Raw genomic sequence first — 25,487 nt, forward strand, 5'->3', positions numbered from 1 at the left:
TTCCTCTAATGAGGCACTAACATAAAGACAACTGGGGAGTGTCCTGGTGGAATGTCACATTCCTGCTATCAAAGCATCCTTGTTAGTGAGATTTAGGTTTAGAAGAAAATTAAATTTATTTACTTTTCCTTCTACCTCAGCCTCCTTCAGTTTTGTTTATGGAGGGGAGGGTGACATTAGGGCTTGAGGAACTGAGTTATGTGCCTCTGGAAATTGGGCTATTGATAAGGTAACTTCTTTGTTGTAAATCTCAAGGACATTTGTAAACCAAGGGAGACTCCTGCCTTGCAGGATTGTGATCTCTGCAAGTTAACTATTTGTTTTTCTTTTAGGGCAGTCCGGGATGCCTGAGGAATGTCACACATACTACCGAGGGGAGCGGGTGGAGAGGGGGTGCAAGGTGCCAGCTTTTGCTTTGTCCTCAGCCAGCCTCCTGCTCCCTCATCAAAGCGACCACTTTCTGGAAGGTCAGACATGTGGAGAAGTGAATCCAAGGTGATGAGGGGAGGGAGCCTCCATCAGCCACTTACCAGCAGGTGAGAGAGCAGCGGGGCCAAAATCAGAACGTTTAGAAGTCTGCTCCGTGGCCGGACGTCGCTCCAGAGACTAAGCAGGGGGTGGAGCCCTCATGGGGACAGTGTGGTCTCAGGTCCCTCGGGATCACAGAAAGACCGGGGGTGTCTGAGTGCGGCAGAGCTCCCAGGTATCGGAGCAGGTAAGCCGGGGGGAGAGATGGAGCCGAGTAGTGAGCTCTCAGCTCAGGGTTTCATAAACTGTGACTCGAGGCACAGTCGGGCCACTACTCTTCGAGCAGGGATCCCACAAGTGGCAGCTCCAGGAAGACGCCCCCCTTCCTCTTATGGGAGGAGTGGCCCAGGAGCACACTGCAGGAATCTGCTGGGTTTGGAAACTCCATACGGGGCCGCGCAACAGAGACAGAAACTCTCAGTCACAGGCTGAGGGAGCTCAGAGGGCGGCAGGAGACCAGGGAGACAGGAGGGACTGACGGCTTTTCTCCGAGATCACACTGAGGAGCGGCCCAAGCTCTCAGCTCCTCCGGGTGGAGACTGGGCGGCCGCCATCTTCATTCCCGTCCTCCAAAGCGGTACGGAAAACGCTCAGGGAACAAAAGCTCCGAGCGCGAACCGAGCAGATCGCTGAGCCCGGCCCCTGGCAAGGGCGGTGCGGTTCCGCCTCCAGCAAAGACGTTTCAGAACCACGGCAACGGGCCCCTCCTGCAGAAGATCAGCAAGAATGTCCACCCAAGACCAAGTTCACTGATCAATGAGCTATGGGAAAGCAGAACATAGAATTCATGGCTTTTTTTCCCATGATTCTTTAGTCTTTCAAAGTTAAATTTTTTAATTTTATTTTTTCTTATTCTATTTTTTTAATTTTTCCTCTTTCCTATTTTAACCTTTTTGAATATTTTATCTTATCAATACCTTTTTAAAAATCTTTTTTAACTTTCATTGTTATACTCATATTCTGTCCCTTCATTGTATTTAATCTTATTTTTTGTATACATATAAGTTTTTCTTTTTTTAAATTTTGGGATACAGTTTCTTCTAACAAATCAAAATATACCCTTAGCGTATGGCTTTGTTCTAGTCTCCTGCTTGATCACATTCTCTTCTTTGTTTTTTTCTTTTTTCAACCAACTTCTTATCATATCAGTTCCTTTCTTAGAATCTTTTTTTAATTTTCATCTTTACAGTCATATTCTATCTCTTCATCATGTTTACCCTTATTTTTGCATATATATAAGTTTTTCTTTCTTTAAAATTTTGGGAGGCAGTTTCTTCTAACAGACCAAAATACAACCAAAATCATGTATGTGGCTCTGTTCTATTTACCAGTGTATGTATGTGTACACACACACACACACACACACATGCATATATATCTTTTTTCCTCCTGTCATCTCCCCCCAGTTTTGGGTCTCTTCTGATGTGGTTAGTGTATATTTTTCTAGGGTTGTTGCTACCATTTTAGTATTTTGTTCTCTCATTCATCTAGTCTTATCTGGATAAAATGACAAGGTGGAAAAACTCACCTCAAATAAAAGAACAAGAGGCAGTACTGACAACTAGGGACCTAATCAATATGGACAGTAGTAAGATATCTGAATTAGAGTTCAGAATGATGATTATCAAGATGCTAGCTGGGCTTGATAAAAGCACAGAAGATACTAGAGAATCCCTTTCTGGAGAAATAAAATCCCTTTCTGGAAAAATAAAAGAACTAAAATCTAATCAAGTTGAAATCAAAAAAGCTATTAGTGAGGTGCAATAAAAAATGGAGGCTCTTACTGCTGGGATAAATGAGGCAGAAAAGAGAATTAGTGATATAGAAGACCAAATGATGGAGACTAAAGAAGCTGAGCAAAAGAGAAACAACTACTGGGTCACAAGAGGAGAATTCAAGAGATAAGTGATACCATAAGATGAAATAATATTAGAATAACTGGGGTCCCAGAAGAAGAAGAAAGAGAGAGAAGGGAAGAAGATATCTTGGACCAAATTATAGCAGAGAATTTCCCTAATTTGGGGAAGGAAACAGGCATCCAAATCCAGGAGACACAGAGAACCCCCCTCAAAATCAATAAAAATAGGTCAGCATCCCATCATCTAAAAGTAAAACTTACAAGTCTCAGAGACAAAAAGAAAACCCTGAAAGCAGCTCAGAACAAGATGTCTGTAACCTACAACAGAAGAAATATTAAATTGGCAGCAGACCTATCCACAGAGACCTGGTAGGCCGGAAAGGACTGGCATAATACAGTCAGAGCACTAAACGAGAAAAAGACTGTATCCAACTAGGCTGTCATTGAAAATATAAGGAGAGATAGAAAGCTTTCAGGACAAACAAAAACTAAAAGAATTTGCCGACACCAAACCAGCCCTAGAGGAAACATTGAAAAATGTCCTCTAAGCAAAGAGAGAGCCTAAAAGTAACAGACCAGAAAGGAACAGAGACAATATAGAGTAACAGTCACCTTACGGGCAAGACAATGGCACTAATTCATATCTTTCAATAGTTACCCTGAATGTAAATGGGCTAAATGTCACAATCAAAAGACAGAGGGTATCAGAATGGATAAAAAAAAAACAAGACCCATAGATATGCTGTCTGCAAGAGACTCATTTTAGACCCAAAGATGCTTCCAGATTTAAAGTGAGGGGGTGGAAATCCATTTACCATGCTAATGGACATCAAAAGAAAGCTGGCGTGGCAATCCTTATATCAGGCAAATTAGATTTTAAGCCAAAGACTATAATAAGAGACAAGCAAAGACACTATATCATATCTAAAGGGTCTGTCCAACAAGAAGATCTAACAATTTTAAATATCTACGTCCCTAACATGGGAGCAGCCAATTATATAAACCAATTAATAACAATATCAAAGAAATACATCGACAATAATACAATAACGGTAGGGGACTTTAACACTCCCCTCACTGAAATGGACAGATCATCTAAGCAAAAGATCAACAAGGTAATAAAGGCTTTAAATGACACACTGGACCAGATGGACATCACAGATCTATTTAGAACATTCCATCCCAAAGCAACAGAATATACATTTTTCTCTAGTGCACGTGGAACATTCTCCAGAATAGATCACATCCTGAGTCACAAATCAGGTCTGAACTGGTACCAAAAGATTGGGATCATTCCCTGCATATTTTCAGAGCATCCTGCTAAAGAATGAATGGGTCAACCAAGAAATTAAAGAATTAAAAGAAGGAGGGCTTTGAATCCAAGCCACCTAAGTCCACTTTTAATCGCTGCACCAAACTGCAAGTCCTAAACCCCATTGTGGCAGATGTGGGAGGAAATTGTGGGACACTGATCAAGGTAATTAATTCGATGAGAATTTTTGTAACAGTTGAACTAGTTTTTCCTGTTTCTACCCATCACCTTCTAGCACAGAGACTGGGACCAGGAGTATTTGCTCCAAGATTAATTCTAACTGACAGAACAAACTTCAAAGTCTTTAGAAGAGTATGTTTATTCTCACAGTCCACCATATCCCAGCATTCTTCCTAGTCTTAATTCCCAAATAAATTTTTGCCATTTCCTCAAACATCTTTTTTCTGAGTCCCCAGCTCTTCTGTTTGAAAAATGTAGTCTGGCAATTTTTGTCTTTAGTTGGAATACTTTATCACTTTCATTTAACCTCTCAGTCCACCATTTTTCCATTTATATTCGATCTGCCTCACCTGTTCTACTTTTCCTTTTCTCCTCTTACACTTACTCTTGAATTAATGAAATATATCCTTCCTTTTCCATTAACTCGTTTGTTGTCTTTTACTATTCTGTTAGGAGTTTCCTTAGGGACCACATTATGCATCTTTGGCTTCTTAAAGTCAATGAAAGTTCTATATAACACTTTGAATTTATTTACTACCCTAATACCTTTTTTAGTGCTTTTGGCATGTACCTCATTAGACATTTTGGTTGTTGCTTCATGCCGTCAATATTCTTACACACATATTTACCTATTCATTCTTCAGTATTTCCATGCTTCCATCTGGGATCATTTCATTTGGCCAGAGAACTTTGATTTTCCTTCAGTGTGGGTCTGCTGGTAACTATCTTAGTTTTTTCCTTTTTGGTTTTTTTTTAATGAGTTAGTGATTCCAATACCATGCTGTTTTGATTACTATAGCTGTGTAGTAGGTTTTTAAATCAGGACACTTAAGTCCTCCAGGTTTATTCTTTTTCAAGATCGTTTGACTATTCAGGGTCCCTTGAAGATTCCATACAAATTTTAGTATGGGTTTTTCTATTTCTCCAAAAAATGTTTATTGGGATTTTGGTAGGAATGGCAATGAATATGCATATTACTTTGGTAATACTGGAATTTAACAATATAATCCCTCCCAATCCATGAACATGGGATGTGTTTTCATTTATTTATGTCCTCTGTAATTTCTTTTAGCAACGTTTTATAATTTCCATTGTACAAGTTTTTCATCTCCTTGGTTGATTTGTAGTTATTTTATTCTTTTTGATGCTATTATAAATGAAATTGCTTTTGTCATTCCTTTTGTCATTTCCTTGGCTCACTGCTTGTATACAGAAAAGCAACTGATTTATGTGTGTTGACTTTTTATCCTACAATTTGCTGAATTCATTTATCAATTCTAACAATTTCTTTGTGGACTTCTTAGGACTTTTTTTTATATGTAAGATCATATCATCTACAAATAAAAATAATTCTACTTCTTAACTATTCATATGTCTTTTATTTCCTTAAGTAATTGCCATGGTTAGAACTTCCAGTACTATGTTATACAGAAGTGGTGAAAACAGGCATCCTTGCCTTGTTCCTGATCTTAGAGGGAAAACTTTCAGTCTTCCACAGTTGAGTATTATGTTTGCTATAGGATTTTCATACACAGTTTTGACACGTGATGATAGTTTCCTTTTACTCCTATCTTTTTGAGTGTTTTTGTCATGAAAGTGTGTTGAATTTTGTCAAATATTTTTTCTGCATCAACTGAGATAATCATGTTTTCTCTCCTTTGTTTTTTGATGTGGTCTGTTATACTGATCATTTTGAACATGCTATACCATACTTGCATTTTGGGAATAAATCCCACTTAATCATAGAGTATAATCCTTTTAATATGCTTCTGAATTATTTGCTAGTATTTTATTGAGGATTTTTGCATCAATATTCATAAAGGATACTGATCTGTAGTTTTCTTTTTTTGTAGTGTCTTTGGCTTTGGTATTTGGGGTAATTCTGACCTCATAGAATAAGTTATGAAATGTTCCCACCTCTTCAATTTTTTAAGAAAGTTGGAGAAGGATTGGATTGTTCTTTAAATGTTTGGTAGAATTCACCAGTGAAGCCGTCAAGTCCTAGGCTTTTCTTTTTCTTTTCTGATGTCCATTTTTCTATTTCTTTGTGATTTACACTTGGTAGCTTTTTTGTTTGTAAGAAATGTGTCCATTTCATCTAGGTTATCCAATTTTTTCCCACACAATTGTTCATACCACTATCTTACAATTTTTCTTATTTCTGTAGAATATATAGTAATCCCTCATTTCATTTCTGATTTTAGTAATTTGAGTATTCTCTCTTCTTGTCTTTCTTTTTCTTTCTTAGTCCATTTAGCTAAATGTTTGTCAATTTTGTTGATCTTCTCAAAGAACCAACTTTTGGTTTCATTGATTTTCATTACTGTTTTTATTCTCTTATTTCATATATATTTCATTTATTTCTGCTCTAATCTTTATTATTTCCTTCCTTCTGCTGGCTTTGGGTTTAGATTGTTCTTCTCTTTTCTACTTCCTTAAGTTATAAAGTTAGGTTGTTGATTTGAGATCTTTCTCATTTTTTAATGTAAGCATCTATAGCTATAAATTCCCCCCTTAGCACCACTTTTGCTGTGTCCCATAAGTTCTGGTATGTTGTTTTATTTTCATTTGTCTCTAAGTATTTTCTAACTTCTCTTGTGGTTTCTTCTTTGGGCCACTGGTTGTTTAAAATGTGTTGATTTCCATAATTTTGTGAATTTTCCGGTTTTATTTATTTTATTTCTAAATTCATCCCATTGTGTAACCACCCATTGTGTAACCACAACTTCTCTAACGAGAAGATATTTTGTATCACATTTATCTTCTTAAATCTGTTGAGACTTAATGTGTGCCTAACATATACTCTATTCTGGAGAATGTCCCATGTAGACTTGGGAAGAACACTTATGCTCTTTTCATTGGATGGAGTGTTTTGTACATGTCTGTTCAGTCTAGGTGGCTTACTGTGTTGTTTAAGAAACATGGTCTTAAGAGGAAATTTTCTGTTGAAATAAATAGAAAGTTAAAATTAAAGGAGGAAGAGATATGACAGTTGATATATACATTGTTCTTATGAGAGTAGCCATAATTGAGGGATCTTGGACTCTTCCAGGAATGGCTCAGGGAAGTGACTGCAGGGCCCAAACCAGGTAGATGGGTGAGGTAACATAGATGGGTGAGGTAATGGATCTTTCTTTCTTTCTTTTAAAGCTCCTTAATTCTGTGGTCATTGATCATCTTTGTTGTGTCTTTTACTCTTGTCATGGAGTTGCTCTATTTGACAGAGAAAGACTTTTATCAGGATCCAATTCAAATGCGGAAATTTCAGAAAAATAATGATTCCTGAATACCCTATTTAAAACTATCAAACTAGGGGCGCCTGGGTGCCTCAGAGGGTTAAAGCCTCTGCCTTTGGCTCAGGTCATGATCTCAGGGTCCTGGGATTGAGCCCCACATGGAGCCCTGCATCGAGCCCACATCAGGCTCTCTGCTCAGCAGGGAGCCTGCTTCCCCCTCCCCCTCTGCCTGCCTCTCTGCCTACTTGTGATCTGTCAAAAAATAAAATCTTTTTTAAAAAATTATCAAACTATCCTCCACTCCTGCATCTCAGACCTCACTTTTCTGCTTTATTTTCCTCCTGAACCCTTATCACCAGCTACTCTACTTGTTTATTCTGTTTTATTAACTGCTTACCTGACTCCCTTCACTAGAAGGCAAGCTCCATGAGGGTAGGGAGTATTCTTTCTTCTGTTCATTTCTGTGTCTGTAGCTTTTAGAAAATGTTTGATACCTAAGACATGTTCAATAAATATTTGTTGAATGAATTTATGTTTAAAAAAAATCTCAGAGTTCTTAGATCTACTGGTCTTGTTGAAGAACAAAATCCGTTATCTCTCAGGGCGCCTGGGTGGCTCAGTGGGTTAAGCCGCTGCCTTCGGCTCGGGTCATGATCTCAGGGTCCTGGGATCGAGTTCCGCATCGGGCTCTCTGCTTGGCAGGGAGCCTGCTTCCCTCCTTCTCTCTGCCTGCCTCTCTGTCTACTTGTGATCTCTCTCTGTCAAATAAATAAATAAAATCTTTAAAAAAAAAAATCCGTTATCTCTCGTTAAGACAATATCCAAGGTACACAAAGGTTTTCAATCTCCTTGATTTAGGCTTCTTAATTAATGTTAGTGTTAATAACTGAGATTATAAGCAAAAGGAAATTATCCAAAATAGAAGTTTTAATTATGAAAAATAAGTCATTTCTATATCAAGTCAAAAAGAGGTCAATGGACAGGAAGATCTTGGTAGTCCCAGAGGTTCATCTCAACCAGTACACACACAAGCAGAAACACCAAGATGAGATATAGGTCTGGGCAGGGTAAGCAATCTAGGAACATTGACGGTGGCATGCACAGATCCAGATGTTGTCAAGTTTAAGACAGCCAGGCCAGAGCAGGAATGTAAATTCTAGGAGACCAGGAACATAATCTGTTTCATTCATCTGGGCACAATCATATGCCAAAAATGATGCCTAACTCAGAGTAACGAATATTTTTTAGACAGATAACTAACCCATCAACTAAATAGAATTCACGAACCTTTAAAGTGTTGCTATAGATATAAAAGATATTGATATACTAGAAAGTGAAAAATCAAATTGAGAATAACAGAGTGTCATTCCATTTTTGTTCAGGTGTGTATATGTGTAGACAGACAAATGTCTGGAAAGATATGCCAAAATATCCATGTTGGTTATAATTATCTCTGTATGGTGGAGTTAGGGATAATTTTAACTTCTTTGTATGTTTATTCATATTTGCAGGTTGGTTGATGAACATTGGTCACCTCCATTATAAAAAGGTTTTTATACTATGCATATGATATGTGTAAGTGTATGATGGTGTCGCTGTAAAGATCACCACCCTGGACCTCAGAACATAAGCCTCTCGCTTAATCTCAGAACTCCTAAGGAAGGCTAGGGAGTTTCAGTTTGCAAAACGCTGAAGGAGCAGGAAGCTCCTCCCATTTTTCAGGGCCTCCCCCAACATTTAAAGCACTCTGACTGCCTCTGAGCCCACACCCAACAGAGAAAACTATCCTGTAGAAGGGACAGCACCAAAAGGCAAAAGAAAGGTAAGCAAAAGCTCAGGACTCCAAAGACTGTAATGAGATTTGGCTCCTACGGCTGTTATTAAATGGTTTGGCATTATTAAATGGGTTGGTTTTAAATACTAAACCGAGACATCATAAACAAAGTCTGCAGCAAATTGTGACCTGACTAGTGAGGTGATTTATTAAGTTATTGCTACTTATTATACTTACTGCTACAGTTTCAAGCTAATTACTGACCACACCGTGAGGGCTTTCTTAACCTCTTGTCCCAGCGAAACAATACTGATTGATCCACTCCTTAACAGAAGACCATGGAGAAGAAGGTGGCTGTGATTGGAGCTGGGGTCAGTGGCCTGGTCTCTCTGAAGTGCTGTGTGGACGAGGGACTGGTGCCCACTTGCTTTGAGCAGACTGAAGATATTGGAGGGCTGTGGAGGTTCAAAGTAAGTAAAATCTTCCTGTTTCCTGAACAGACTGTGCTTACAGATGGGCCTTATTGGGGATTTCCTAAGCAACTTTGATCAGATATTTCATCCAGCCACACAGGAACTAGAGAAATGGGCTGTCATCTCTCCCAGATCATTACCATCCTGACCCAGCCAGGCATGCAAAGGACCTTTCCTTACGGAACCTGCAACTGTCTTGCAGCCCTCATTCTTGTGATTCTCAAAGCCACACACTAATATTGGGGAACATACCATGAAACGGGAGTGACAGGGACTCTTTTCAAGATGCCGCAGTATTCCAATCACTGAGCAGATGCTTTTTCAGAGAGTGTGCTCTTATTACTACCGACTGTCTTTATCTGACAAACATTGTTTGCTTAGCTTTATTGATGACACTCTAGGGTGACTGTCAGGAAACCCTTTAAAGATATTATCGGGGTGCCTTGGGGGCACAGTCGATTAAGCGTCCAACTCTGTTTCAGCTCAGGTTTTTGATCTCAGGGACGTGAGATGGGCCTTGTTGTCGGGCTCCACAGGAAGCATGGGGTCTGCCTGAGCTTCCCACTCCTTCTGCCCCTCCTGCTTGTGCGCACTCTCTCTCTCTCAGATAAATAAATAAATCGTTAAGAAAAATAAAGTAAAATAAAAAGATATTAAATATATTCATTCAATTCATTCTATTAGCCAAACCTAAAAATTGATAATGGTGTCCATTCATCCGATTTTACATAAAAATAAGAAAGATGTATAGATAGACAGCTGCATAGATTCATAGTTTTTCTTTCCTACGGTGTTTTGAGTTTAAGGACTAGCCTGCTACCTTCTAAGTGTGAGATCTTGGGCAAACTGATTTACAAGCCTGTGTCAGTTTTCTAAGTGTAACTGGGATAGTAATAGAACAGTGTAATTATTTCACAGTGCTGTTTTGAAGATTAAGGGAGATCAGTCATGTAAAAAATTTAGAGTGCAATAAATGTTAGTTACAATAACTATTTATATTTTATAGGCTAAGCAAACAGAATCTGAGGGAAGTTAAGTAACTTGATCATAGTTATACAGCTTAGAAGAACTGGTATTCAAACTCAGGTGTCTATGACTTCTAAACAGCTAACCCTCTCCTTACAACCATGCCCAACTTGCATTTTTGCTCAAAAAGTTTAAAGAAAAGTTCCAGCTCAGCACTCCAGAGCAATAACTTTAGGAGTGTATATCAGGTACATCTAAGTGAAGGATCAAACAGGTGAGAACACTCTAGCCCAAAGCCAAAGGTTTACGGGCGCCTGGATGGCTCGGTCATTAAGCGTCTGCTTTGGCTCAGATCATGATCCCAGCATCCTGGGATCGAATCCCACATCGGGCTCCCTGCTCAGCTGGGAGCCTACTTCTCCCTCTCCAGCTCCCCTGTGCTTATGTTCCCTCTCTCGCTATCTCTGTCATAAGTAAATAAAATCTTAAAAGAAAAAGAAGAAGAAGAAGCAAAAGGTTTAATATGCTAAAAGCAGACTCTGGTATCAGCAGACACCATCCAAAGGGCTCTGCCTAGAAGCCAACCAGTTAGGGGGAAGGCATGACATCTAGCACATGGGCTTTTTGCCAGTCTGAACTGAATTTTATGCCAAAACAGATTTTTTAACCTCACGTTTTTCAAATGTATATGACTATAATACACACCCATAGAGTTTTTTAAAGATACTTAACACCAAATAGATGAATTAAATAAAGATACTTAACACCAGACCGGACTTACTGAATCAAAATCTCTTGAGGAGAGGAACCTATTTTTAACAGGAGACCCAAATGAATCCTAGGATGAGACAAGTTTGGCAAACAGATTGCACAAATACTGAATAAAAAAAATCTATTCATTCAACTATGCAAACACAATCAGAGCTAGGGATGGAGATGTTGGTCCTTATACAGGACATGGAACTTACAGAGAGGAAACTGGAAAAACAGCTTGAATCACATTCCTCGCACACTAACAACTGTTCATTAGAAACATTCTAGCTTTTCCTGAGAGGGTGATATAAGGTGGTTATTCCTGTCTTAACTGAAGATGTATTTTTTATTGTTGTTCACTCTAGGTTCATATACAGATTCCATTGGCATTTTTTTCACCCAGGTAGATTTTTTTTAACCTAAGGAAGAAATGTGAAGTTGTAACAAATTAATATTTAATAATAAATTTGTCACTATTTGAGTACCTGACTGGGGACTTAATATCAAAGAGCCAAAGGTCCCTTTCTTTATTATCATCAACTTGGCAACAGAACAGGTGAGAGCTATTTTGAATGATCTGTCAAATATATGACTTGATGAATTCCAGGAAGATTTCTTTCTGCCCCAAAATATTTTTCCTCCTATCCTATTCCCAGTTCCCAGTGTCTAATGTTTCGGAATTAAAGATACCTTCCTATGGGTTAGAAAAGGAAAGTTAGATTACAATGTGAATTAATTAAATTTTATTAGATATAAAATGCTTAAGTATATAATTTCCTGAAACCTGTAACAATATCACATTTTGAACCTCCCAAAACTATATCTAATTAAAAAAACAAACAATTTTCTCAGCTCAGAGAAGACAAGTAATCTCCCAGCAGTGTGAAACACACAGGATGCAAGATTTCACAGTTGGCCAGGGAGCCATGTGTAGGTCTTGATTACCAGCAGCCTGGGTTGCCAAAGGGAGAAGGAATGAAAAAGGATGCTGGGAGCCACCATGCCCAGTCCCCTGGGGAAACTTTGCCTCTTCACTCCTCTACCATCCAGAATCAGTTCTGAAAATAAGTAAATATTCTGTATTTACAAACAATCCTTCTAAGGTCACGTAACATATTTAGCGCTGACGTCAGTTAAAACAAAATTTAAGGAGACTTGCCCCGTGCCCAACTCTGACTGCTGAATTCTTCCAAAAGGTTCTCCAGCGGCCCCTTGTGGCAGTTTTGGAACATGGGGAGAGTGGGTAATTAACATATTTTTAGCATTTTTCCAGCAATGAAAAAGTACTTGCCATACATCCTCATTTTTTTTCCCACAATACCCCTAAAAAGTAGTGTTGGGCAGCAAGAATTCCAGCCCCCTCAAAAGTCCTTCCAGCTGGACTAAGTCAAATTGGCATAAGACAAATTAGCAGGAGAACATCACATTTGATAGGCATCACACACACAGAGAACCCACATTAACATGTAAATTCCAAAGACAGGCAAAATGAGGAATGGATGTCATTCTGAACTAAAGAGAAGGGGGTGTGGTTCTGGGACTTCAGAGGAAAGAAATACACTTCACAGGACCATAAGAACAGTAGATGCTTGGCAGTAAGGTACTTGTCCTACAGTTCAGATGGGTCACTCGGATAAAATTTCTCTCTGCTAATAACACTTATTCTGGGAAATACCCCCAATTTAGATTCTTCTGTGTGGTTAGGGAGTACAAAATTTCTCTTGAGCCCATAGGGTCTCAAGTGCTTTCAGATCAAAATAATCTACATGCCCAAGTGGCATGTTTGGGGGCAGGGAAGGGGGGAGCTGTCCTGAAACCTTTCAGGTTTCAGTATGTATAATGATTATCCTCATGGACCTAAGAAGAGGAAGCTGAGATTTGGAATGAACAACTTGTCCAGAGGAACACAGGTGTGGAAAAAGCACAAAAATGAAGCTCTATAAGATTCCTGAGCCTGCGTAGTTGATCATCTTACTGAGCTGTTAAGAGAGGAAAACATGACCTTCCTTTAGCCACTAACCTTCTCTGCCTCTTTCATTGTTCCTGATACCTGTGTTCACAGGAAAATTACCAATATACATTGTTTTTTACATTTTGGATATAAATATATCTTTTCCCAGCTACATATATTCAGTTATTTTGATTACTCTTCATATAATGGTCTCTAAATATCTCTCCATCTTGGTTTCTTTCCTCTAGATTCAACCTGAAATTTTACTTTCTCTCTTAAAATGTGACTCCCACAAGATCCAATATTCCAAGCCAATTTATTTTTATAATATATATATTTTTCAGAATGAAAGAGGTGTTTGGCATTGCTTCAGACAATGGGAAATGAATTGGACACAATCACTGCCCTCAAAGAATTTATAATCAGTTGCTCTAACAGTTGCCCTCTGTGACTTTTGCTTCATTTGGCCAGGTGGTCTGCCTTTACTAAAACAAATTTAATGTTGCATTAGCTTTTTCTGCATTTACAAATTAAAGCTATTGCTCATATTATTTTCACATGAACTATCTCATTTTATACTCACAATATTCTCTTACATTATTTATTATTAATTTCAACTGAAATGTAAGAAAACCAAGGGTAAGTGGCTTACTCATAGTGACTCATAATAAATGGTAGTTGATAGGTCCTAGAAGTAGCCACAAGATTGATATTAAACATACATAAGTTCTCCCTATGCTTTGTCTCATGTAACTCCAATCATTTATACTGAGTTTGGGAACAATTAAAAGTTCTAGATCTTGGGATGCCTGGGTGGCTCAGTTGATTAAGCCTCTGCCTTCAGCTTGGATCATGATCCCAGGGTCCTGAGATCGAGTGTCGCATTGGGCTCCTTGATCAGCGGAGAGCCTGCTTCTTCCTCTGCCTGCTGCTCCCTCTGCTTGTGCTCTCTCTCTCTCTGACAAATAAATAAAATCTTAAAAAAAAGTTCTGGATCTTTTTTATTTGAACCACTGATGATGCGGGTCACTATTACTCTATTCTTGTGAAAATGAATTTTTTTAAGATTTTATTTATTTGATAGAGACACAGCGAGAGAGGGAACAAAAGCAGGGGGAGTGGGAGAGGGAGAAGCAGGCTTCCCACCAAGCAGGGAGCCCAACACGGGCCTCGATCCCAGGATTCTGGGACCATGACCTGAGCCGAAGGCAGATGCTTAACAACTGAGCTACCCAGGCACCCCATGAAACTGAATTTTTAATCCAGTTTATAGGAAATCACATTTGTGAATGTTAAACAGTATTTTGTTGGTTTTACCCTTCGTCAAGAAACGTTCATTTGGAGGCGCCTGGGTGGCTCAGTGGGTTAAGCCTCTGCCTTCACCTCAGGTCATTGTCTCAGGGTCCTGGGATCAAGCCCCACATCAGGCTCTCTGCTCAGCGGGGAGCCTGCTTCCCTCCCTCTCTGCTTGCCTCTGCCTACTTGTAATCTCTGTCAAATAAATTAATTAATCCTTAAAAAAATAATTTATAAAAGAAACGTTTATTTGAAATTTCAATTGTCCATTCTATTTCAATTCTTTCAATTCTATGCTTTGGATACACACAAATTTGATCACCTGGATTTGTGTGCATCAAAGTTATTTACTTAAATGTTGAAAATAGGAAGATAAAAATGTGAAACAGACATGTGGGGTATCACCAAATGGAACTCTCCACATGCTACCATCTCTGCACTGACCGGTACGTGCACTCCTGTCTATCTTTCCCGTGGCTCACAGTCATGAGTTTCACTTTGTTCTTTTGTTTCACTTTGTTCTTTAAAAAAAAAAAAAAGTTTTTATTAATTTGTCTGATGGAGAGAGAGAGAGAGCACACAAGCAAGGTGAGCGGCAGGCAGAGCAAGGAGCCTGATGCAGGACTCGATCCCAGGACCATGGGATCATGATCTGAGCTGAAAGGCAGACGCTTAACCGACTGAGTCACCCAGTCTCTCAAACAGCTCATTCATTTTAACAGCACATTCTGTTCACTTAAAGTTTAACATTATACAGGACCAGGACCAGTAGAGGGGCAAGAAAGTTTTCCCTTTTGCCCTTCTAGGTTCCTTGTCTGGTCCAATAATCAAATTGATATAAGACAGAACAACAGGAAGAAAAGGAACAAACATTTAATAACATGTATATCTCTTCTGTACCTGGGAGAGACCCAGGAAAACTGAGCAATTCCCGGAAGTGGCCACCACCTTAAATACCATCTTCAGCTAAAAACAAGAGAAGATGTGGAGGGTGGGGAGCAGGTGACCAGGAAAAGCAGTAAGTAAGGGGAAGGTTGTTGTGCTGATTTAAAGCATTGCCTTCTCCTTGATAAGAGTTTCTAGAGATTTTTTTTTAAGGTACAGCATTTTTGTTATTTTTTTTTTTAATTGTGTACTTCATTTTTTTTCAGTGTTCCAAGATTCATCATTTATGCGCCACACCCAGTGCTCCATGCAATCCGTGCCCTCCTTAATACCCACCACCAGGCTCACACACCACCCCTCAAAACCCTCAGTTTGTTTCCCAGAGTCCACAGTCACTCATGGTTCGTCTCCCCCTCAATTTACCCCAATTCACTTTCCCTTTCCTTCTCCTAGTGTCCTCCGTGTTATTCCTTATGCTCCACAAGTAAGTGAAACCAATGATAATTGACTTTCTCTGCTTGACTTATTTCACTCGGCATAAAAAAATAATAACAGTGGCAATAAAATGAATGGCACTAACCTTCACTTACTAGCTGCGGCCAGAGAATGTGAAACGTAACGCCTCATCCTCACTCAGTGCTTCGAGTCCACGAGGCGTTGGGTTTCCTATTCAACAGCTGAGTCAGCTCACCCGCAGAGAGTGAGAAACTCGCTCTGTCTTGTTCAGTTGGGCAGCCAGTAGGTCTAGCTCAGGCGATGGCGTGTGAACGGAAAAGTAACAGAGTGGTGCTTTCGGTCAGGAAAGGCGGGACGTGGTGGTGACGTGTCCGACGGAACAGAGGTGGATGACCGTGAAATTCTCTGCTTGCTCTCGGTTTCTGACTCAATTGAATTCTTCTGGGTGATGACAGCTTTTTTTTTCCTATCTACCAACTAAAATGTTTTGTTTTTTTATTTAATTTTATTCTTTCAGTGTTCCAAGCTACTTTCTTCATCTCTTTCTCCAATCCACTTCTTCTTTTAATTAAAAAAAAAAAAAAGGAAATTGCTGTGGACCTCAAATGCTCTTGGGGATGTGGAGCAACAGGAGGTCTCCCTCACTGCCTGTGGGAGGCAGGATCTGCAGCTACTTTGGAAAACAAAGTTTTCCAAGCGGTTTCTTATAAGTCAACATTGTTACCAATGATCCCGCAATTGCATTTTTTGGTATTTAGGTTAAGAACTGAAGACAAGTCCACATGGCATCTGCATGTTTTTGTTCGTGGCACTTTCATCCCTAGTTGCCCAAATTCAGATGCGATCAAGATTTCCTTCGGTGGGTCAATGGATAAAGAAACTGTGGTACCTTCAAACAAAGGAATATAGCTCTAAAACGCTAAGGAATGGATCTTTCAGAGAAGAGCTCTAGGCTTTGAAAAGGTATGGGAGAACCTTCCGTAGATCTAAATAAGACAAGCCAACCTGAAGAGCTGCATCGGGTATGATCACAACCATAGGACATCCTGCAAAGACACAATTATGAGACAATAAAAATCAGTGGTTTCCATGGGTGGGGGAGGAAAGAAAGATGAAATGCAGAGTGCAGGGGACCTGGAGGCTGACAGCACTATTGTGTATGAGACTGTGGCGCTGGGTACCTGTCATCATGCCTCTGTCAAAACCCATCAGATGTACAACCTGAGTGAGATCTCAGGTGAGGTCAGTAAATCGGTAAATTACTGATTTCTAAATCAGATGACGTCGGTCATGTAAAGCGAGGTCAGCACATTACTGACCCTGAGGGATAAGGTTGGGTCAGGATAGGTTCACCAATTTGGGGAAATGTACCATGAGGTGTGACATGATATTGGTGTGGGGGGCTGTGTGTGTGTGGAGGTGAGGGACACATTGGGGCTCTGTATGCTCTGCTTGATTTTTCTGTGAACCTCACACTTCTCTACAACAATAAAGGCTACTTACCCCTGGGAGGGGAGGGGAAGAGTTCCTAGAGATTGACTCATGCCCTTCACCCCTGGTACCTCGAGGGAGACACCCTTATGAGCAGAGATGTCCCTTCTACATGTAAGTATCTCTTACAGAAGGATAACTTCTGCTTGGTTTTCAGAGCTTGCCCTCTGCCTGCTGTTTCTTAAAAATAACCAGTTTAAAATAATCCCCATGTTAAACGGATATACTCCAAGGTGTCAAACTCTGTTCCTCTTCACGGTTTGGGAGCAAACAGCCATTTGCTCTCCAGAAGAAATGACTGCCTTTCCCTTGTTTTACTGTCAGGCATTTCCCCAGGTAAATTTATCCCCAGAATCAAACACAGCAAATTCAGCGCACAGTAGAACTTAAGTTTTTGTACTTGCTGCCCATTTAATGGAACCAAATTTAACATGTTAGATATCTGTAACTCTCCAAGCAATGAAATATCAACTACTAGGCATGGTCCTTAATTAAACCTGTTCACCAGTAGCTTAAGATATACACTGGTTAACTTGCCATATATTTTTTTAAAAGTAACGTTTGTGTGTAATAGAACAGAAAAAAGTTTATAGCATCCTACTACCAAAACATTCACTTATTCCCACTATGCTACTGAATGTCCATTTTAGTATCATTAAGTCCTATCTGCAGTGACGAAAAAATGCTTCTGGTTAACATTACATGCTCTTTCATTCTTTCAACATATTAAATGATTTTGTATGATATCCCCAGCATATACTAAGTTCTGTTTACCTTAAAAATAAAAATTGCCAGTTATTTTACCAGCAAAAAATGGGTTTGCTGAGGAATAAACGAGAATTGCAATCTGGCTGTGGCAAAACCATAGGCAAGTCCAAGGAACAAAGCAAATGGACTTTTTTTTTTTTTTTTTTTAAGGAGAAAAGGGGTAAGTTGGGAAGACTGTTCTGAACTGAAAGTCCTTTGAAGTAAACCAGGAGTTCAAGGTATGGTGGCTTCTCATTGGCTGAGCTGTTGCCAAGGGGATGAGGAAAGTGTCTCTTCCTCCGATGGAAGAGTAGAGTAGCATCGGTGTGCGAGGTCAAGCCCATCGCTTCCTGCCGGGTCTGCAACTGACCAGAAGTGTTGGGGCCAAAACCTCCCACCTGCATTTTAGTGAGGCTTTCCCTCACTAAGCTTCAGAGTCCTGAAAATGCGCAGCAGTCACTGAAGTCTCCAGATGTCCCAGCAGGAGTAGAGATACTCAAGAGAATCCGCATCAGAGTGCAGTTTTACAAGGGTTACGGGCAGCACGGAAACTCACGCAGTACAGAATTGGGCAAGCTGCCTTCAGGGTGTAATGCTTTCATTTGTCTTGACAAGAAGCAGGGATCAGGCATGAGAATAAGGAGAAAGAGTGTTCTAGGCAGAGAGAGTGGCATGTGCAAAAATACAGAATCTTGAGAAAGCTGACATGCTTAGAGAAGATAAAGTCACGCCATATAGCTAGACTGAAGGACACAGGACGATGGGTGGTGACTGATGAGGCTAGAGAAGACAGCCAGGGTCTCTTCATGAGAAACGTGTGTCCCATGCCAAGGAGTATACACTTTACCCTGAAGGCGGTACAGAAAGTGGGCAATACTGGGGTCAGGGAGTTTAACTGGGGGTCACCATGGGTGATCAAAGCCAGAGATCTAGAGAGACACCAGCCTAGTGGAGAGAAAGCAGAACCAGTGACGGTCTAATAAACATGATGGTTCCTGTGTTCAGTGCCTAAGAATCAGTAGCAGAGCCCTTCTAAAATACAGATGGCTGGGCCCAAACCAGACCTACTTGGATTTTATATTTTTTCAAAGATCCCCTGAATCCTTATAAGACAACTAGTGCACTGAATGGCACTTGGGAACCACAGTTTTTGTCCCAAACAGTAGCACAACAACATAAAAATAATTTCAGTCTTACTCATTTCAAGCAATGGAGCAGATAGATACAAGGTCCACCTGAAAGAGTGAAAATTTGGAATGACAGAATATTTGTAAAGATTTACAATTGTGTTATTTCCAACTGCTTAGAGTCACCAGCATGGGAACAAAATATTGATTGGTAGAGGTCAATATAACAATGCTTCACAATGAAAATGACGAATTTGTAAGTTTTTGTAATTCACATTTGTAATAAGTTAATCTATTTTCACTATATAAGCTTGCTCCCTCTAGCAGATTAAATATTACCCTTATAATCTTCCTTAAACTTAGATTAGCCTTTACAACCTTCTTATTTTTACAGAGTCAAAGGTAAACTTCAGTCCAACCTTTGATCAAAAGGTCATAAATTCTAAATTACTGCTGACCAAGGTAATTTGATTTTGCTATATAGTCTTCTGACATTCAGAAAATTCCATATTAAGAGAATATTTATCATGTGACCATTTATTTTAAATAGATAAATTGTAATATATTCTGTCCACTAGGAAATTCATACTATCAGTATTTGTGCTTAAATATCATTTTTGGGTTTTATATATATATATATATATTTTTTTTAATCAGCTTTTTTTTTTAATTTTTTTTTTAAATTTATTTGACAGACAGAGATGACAAGTAGGCAGAGAGGCAGGCAGAGAGGGGGAAGCAGGCTCCCCGCTGAGCAGAGAGCCCGATGCGGGGCTCCATCCCAGGAGCCAAAAGCAGAGGCTTAACCCACTGAGCCACCCAGGCGCTCCAATCAGCTTTTTTTTAAAATCAGCTCCACGCTGGGTATGGAGCCCAGTGCAGGGCTTGAACTCAAGACCCTGAGATCAAGACCTGAGCTGAAATCAAGAGTCAGACACTTAAAAAAAAAGAAAAGAAAAAAAAAAAAGAGTCAGATACTGAGCCACCCAGATACCCCGGCCCTGCTTACATTTTTAATTATGTATATGAGTTACATTTATCTGTTTTGAAAGCTGTGTCTTCCTGTTTTGGGCTTGTCATCTCATTCTGTCTCCATCTTTCCATCCTAAAAGCCCAAATGCATTTCATTCAATGTAGTAATAAGCTCCCTAAAGATAGAAAACTGTGTGTCCTGTTTTTATTCTTGTCCCTAACTCCAAGCTCAGGGTCTGGACAGGAGAGGTGATTGATACGTATTTGTTTACTAATAAGAATCATTCTCCCTTTGTAAAACCTCACCAAACCCCAGTTTTACCCTGATTTATCTAAACACATAGACATCTGCTTCGGCCAACATAGGAAGAAGTACATGCAGAAATAAAGCGTTTTTTTAACCCCTGTATGCCAATCGACCATAATAAAGATTATTACATGATCTTCAGGGAAAAAATTGTGATGTCATCATCAATTATTGACAAACGACACCAATACAACTCCCAGAGGGGAGTCTTGCCCAGACTCTGAAATTACTATAGAGCTCGGACATCAGAACCAGTTCGCATCACTCCAAGTGCCCTTAAAATTGACCTGACAGGGACGCCTGGGTGGCTCAGTCATTAAGCGTCTGCCTTTGGCTCAGGTCATGATTCCAGGGTCCTGGGATCGAGCCCCACATCGGGCTCCCTGCTCAGCAGGAAGCCTGCTTCTCCCTCTCCCACTCCCCCTGCTTGTGTTCCCTCTCTCACTGTCTCTCTCTCACTGTCAAATAAATAATAAAATCTTAAAAAAAAAAAAAATTGACCTGACAGAGGAACCAACCACATTTCAAAGCCATTTTATTGGTGCTTGAAAAAACTATCATGTCGGCTATAGTACAACAATCTTAGTGTAGCTATTTCAAATCTGTGACTGGTTTAGTAAGATTAACCCTCATGACCTATAATTGTAGCAACAGAGGCAAACATGTGTTGGGCTCTTATTTAAAGTCAGGCTTTGTGCTAAGCACTTTATCTAATCTCAGCCTGATAACAATTGTTCAATGTCCTAATTATTAGTGAACCTCATTTTACAGAGAAACTGAGGTAATTGACTTAAGTGACTTGTCCATGGCTATAAAGCCATTAAAGGTGGTAGAATCAGGATATCAACCCCCGTCAGACTCTAGGACTCTCAAGTTTAACTCTACTCTGTACTACTTATAAAGTTATCTGGTCTTGAGGAAAAAATTGGTATTTCTCTGCCTCATGAAATATAGTTGATCCTTGAACATCATGGGAGTTGGGGCCACAGCTGAAAATCTACATAGAACTTTTGTTTCTCCCAGAACATAACTACTAATAGCCCACTGATGACCAGAAGCCCTACTGATAACATCAATAGTTGATTAACATACCCCTTGTATGTTATGTGTATTATATACCATATTCTTACACTACAGCAAGCTAAAGAAAAGAAACATTATCAGAAAATCCTAAGTACTGTACTGTCAAACACCCAAGTGTAAGTGCACCCACACAGTTCAAGCCCATGTTGTTTGAGGGTCAACTGTATTTCTAAGTTTGAGACTTTGGTTGGATAGGAAAGTTCGACACTTAGTCTTACCAAGGGCATTGTGTTCCACCATGTGGAAACATCCAGAAATAGTTTACATATCAGTATGACTCTAGAATTATGCAATTTGCAGCTCCTCTCTTACACATTTATTCTCTCTCTCTCTTTCTCGTTCATTCATTCATCCATTCATTCATTCATTCACGCCTACCATAGGCCAGGAGCCAAATGCCTTTCTGAACATGAACAAGAAAAACGCATTTAACTTTATCAGTCCGGAGTCAAGGCTCAGATCATACCACTGCTAAGATTTCAGGAGAATCCTTATAAACAAAGACTGATTTAGCAGGTCCTCTACACACTGCTCTTAAATGACATAATCTAAACACAAACATTGTTTTAGCTTTGGTAACTCATCTTGGTACTAATAATCCTGAACTTGGGACACAGCAAGGCCCAATGCACATAAAATCTTTGCTGATAAAAGAGCTGAGATTCCACAGTTTAGTCATTAAGTCTTTGAGATTAGGGCCAGCCGGCTTCCTAGGTGATGAGAGTTTTCTGGTGTGGTGTGAACGGTGTGTAAGTGTTTGAATGCTAAGGGAGTTTGCATTAGAATATGAAGGGGTTTCCCTCTCATACAAAAGGATACAACGACCCTGAACTCTGGATGAATAAATTCTGGCATTTTAATATTCAAACACTAGCCTCAAATTGCCCAGAAGCATTTATTGAGGACTTCTCTGGTGGCGTTATTTAAATGTTCTTATGCAAGCCTCTTTGAGAACCTGCTGATTTCAGAGACATTGAATCACCATATTTGGCTCTTATATAATTAAACACAAAGAATATTATCTGTATGCACAGTGCTTAGAGGAAATTATAAACTCAACCATACTATGAGCTACCTCCGATTTTACCAAAGCGTACTCGCCAACATTTACATTCAAGCTTAAGATTTGATTGGTACTGGGGCACCTGGGTGGCTCAGTGGGTTAAACCTCTGCCTTCAGCTCAGGTCATGATCCCAAGGCCCTGGAATCGAGCCCCACATCGGGCTCTCTGCTCAGCAGGGAGCCTGCTTATCCCTCTCTCTCTCTGCCTGCCTCTTTGCCTATTTGTGATCTCTGTCTGTCAAATAAATAATAAAATTTAAAAAAAAAAAAAGATTTGATTGGTACTAATGTTATTCATTTTTATCACCTGAGGAAGGTTGATTTGCATAAAGCATAAAATGAAGATGGTGCGTTCATGTTAACATGTGAAAACTAGCTGCCCCCAGAAGTATTCATTTTAATTGAAATTCTCCCTTAGGTTTTCCGATCAGTATCCCAGAGTTTATTGGTTCCTAAAGGAAGGTGGGTGTAACCTCCCCAGGGGAATTTTCAGAATGGGCCTAATTGCCCCAATGGCTGGCATTAAGTACATAGAGACCAGGGATATTAATACCCTGCAATGTGGCAAAAGAAGGATCGTCCCCACGCTCAGTTCCACCAGCGGTAATAATCCCACCAGTGAGCAACAGTGGAGGGCCCCAACTAGGCCCTATCCCATGGGATGATAGAGCACATATACTAAACCCCATCACCCAGACACTGCCGTCATGCTACGACAATGAAAGAGGATCACATTTCCCAAGAGTTAGGTTTGGAAGAAGTGTGAAACACCAAGGGATTATTTTAAATGCAACATGATTATCACTCTTTTTATTTGATTCTTCAGGAAAATGTTGAAGATGGCCGAGCAAGTATCTATCAATCTGTCATCACCAACACAAGCAAAGAAATGTCCTGTTTCAGTGACTTTCCAATGCCTGAAGACTTTCCAAACTTCCTGCACCATTCTAAGCTCCTGGAATACTTCAGGATTTTTGCCAGAAAGTTTGATCTTCTAAAATATATTCAGTTCCAGGTATTGTATTTTGGGGGGAATGGTTTTCTCTACATGGGTTCAGCTCACATGTAAACAAAGAAGTTACTCTGGTAATGAAAGAAATTGTGAGGAAAACAAAGTATTCCAATCCAATTTTTTGCTGGAAGAACAGAATAGAAGACCTAAAAGGTAGTGATATTATAGATAACACACACTTTAGCAGAAGAGGAAAATCACCTGTTAATACTAAGGGCTTGACTAATGATGATATGGAAAACGAAACTGCAGTTAAGCTAATGTCTGTAACCACTACGGGTTCCTAGCCTCGTTTCCCTTGAAAGAACAGAAGGAAAAATCAAACTACTATTTCATGTTCTGATCATCTCTTTAGAAATGGAATTTCTAAGAAAAAAAATGTACTAAATGAGCTCACAGTTCCCCATTCACTTCATAAGCCTGTAGAAACTATTTTTGGTATTCCGGGGAGTGGCATGGTGCCTTCTCTAGCAACATAAGGACGGCTGGATCATTTTGCATGCTAGCTTTCCTCTGCTCCCTCAAAAACAAAGAATCAACAAGAAGAAAACAATATTCTCACTAAACATGCTGAATTTTTATCAATAACCTACACTTCGAACACTAGTAACTATGCTTAGTAAATAAAATTATATTATATCTCTGAATAAATAACTATTAGTGAGCTAATTTTTTATTTTCTTTTTTTAATCTAAATTCAGTTTAGTTCAGGGACAGAAATTAGTCATTCATCAGTTGCATATAACACCCAGTGCTCATTACACCATGTGTCCTCCTTGATGCCCATCACCCACTTACCGCATACCTCCACCCCGCTCCCCTCGAGCAACCCCCAGTCTGTTCCCTATGGTTAAGAGTCTCTTATGGTCTGCCCCCCTCTCTGTTTTTATCTTATTTTATTTTTCCTTCCCTTCCTTGATATTCATCTGTTTTGTTTCTTAAATTCCATATGAATGAAATCATATGATCATTATCTTTCTCTGATTAATTTCACTTAGCATAATACCCTCTAGTTCCATCCACATCACTGCAAATGGCAAGATTTCATTCTTTTTTATGGCTGACTAATATTCCGTTGTAAATACATAACTGCATCTTCTTTATCCATTCATCTGTTGATGGACATATGGGCTCTTCCCATAGTTCGGCTATTGTGGACATTGCTGTTATAAACATTGGGGTACATGTGCCCCTTCGGATTACTATGTTTGTATCCTTTAGGTAAATACCCAGTAGTGCGATTGCTGGGTTGTAGGGTAGCTCTATTTTCAACTTTTTGAGGAACCTCCATGCTGTTTTCCAGAGTGGCTGCACCAGCTTGCATTCCCACCAACAGTGTAGGAGGGTTCCCCTTTCTCCGCATCCTTGCCAACAGCTATTGTTTCCTGACTTGTTAATTTTAGCCAGTCTGACCCCTGTGAGCCATTCTGATCACTGTGGTTTTGATTTTTATTTACCTGATGCTGAGTGATGTTGAGCATTTTTTCATGTGTCTGTTAGCCATTTGCCTTTCTTCTTGGAGAAATGTCTGTTCAAGTCATTTCTTGACTGGGGTTTTTGGTTTTTGCTGTTGAGTTTCATAAGTTTTTTATAGATGTTAGATACTAGCTCTTTATCTGATAGTCATTTGCAAATATCTTCTCTTATTCTATTAGTTGCCTTTTAGTTTTGTTGATTGTTTCCTTTGTTGTACAAAAGCTTTTTATCCTGATGAAGTCCTAATAGTTCATTTTTGCTTTTGTTTCCCTTGCCTCTGCCTGTGTTCTCCTCTAGGATTTTGATGGATTCCTGTCTCACATTTAGGTCTATCAGTGAACTAATTTTTTTGTGACACTTCTCATTTCCTCAGTAATTTCAGTTTTGTTCCAGGTTTGTATTATATTAATTTATAATAGCTGATTGTGGTGGAAATCTATATTTGTAAATGCCATTAAAATATATCTAATGTACTACATTAGAAAACTATTACTCATTTCCTGGTGGAGCCATCCTACGAATAACAGATTTTTTTTATGCC

General features: G+C 39.5%; 1 protein-coding gene across 3 annotated transcripts in view; it reads left to right on the plus strand.

Moving 5' to 3' along the window:
• The first annotated feature begins 8,880 nt into the window (after positions 1-8,880).
• Positions 8,881-25,487, plus strand: part of LOC111150662 (flavin containing monooxygenase 2) — a 29,368-nt gene continuing 12,761 nt past the window's right edge. The window contains exons 1-3 of one of the 3 annotated variants that reach the window (XM_022508173.1): positions 8,881-8,936; positions 9,221-9,358; positions 23,285-23,473. In XM_022508173.1, the coding sequence (XP_022363881.1) occupies positions 9,227-9,358; positions 23,285-23,473 (321 nt within the window). In that variant the 5' untranslated portion in view covers positions 8,881-8,936; positions 9,221-9,226. Of the gene's footprint in view, positions 8,937-9,220; positions 9,359-18,080; positions 18,146-23,284; positions 23,474-25,487 lie in introns of those variants that run through there. The other 2 variants (XM_022508170.1, XM_022508172.1) reach the window with 2 other exon arrangements.

Source organism: Enhydra lutris, unplaced genomic scaffold (assembly GCF_002288905.1).
Source record: "Enhydra lutris kenyoni isolate GAN:26980312 unplaced genomic scaffold, ASM228890v2 scaffoldscaffold24, whole genome shotgun sequence".
NCBI lineage: Eukaryota > Metazoa > Chordata > Mammalia > Carnivora > Mustelidae > Enhydra > Enhydra lutris.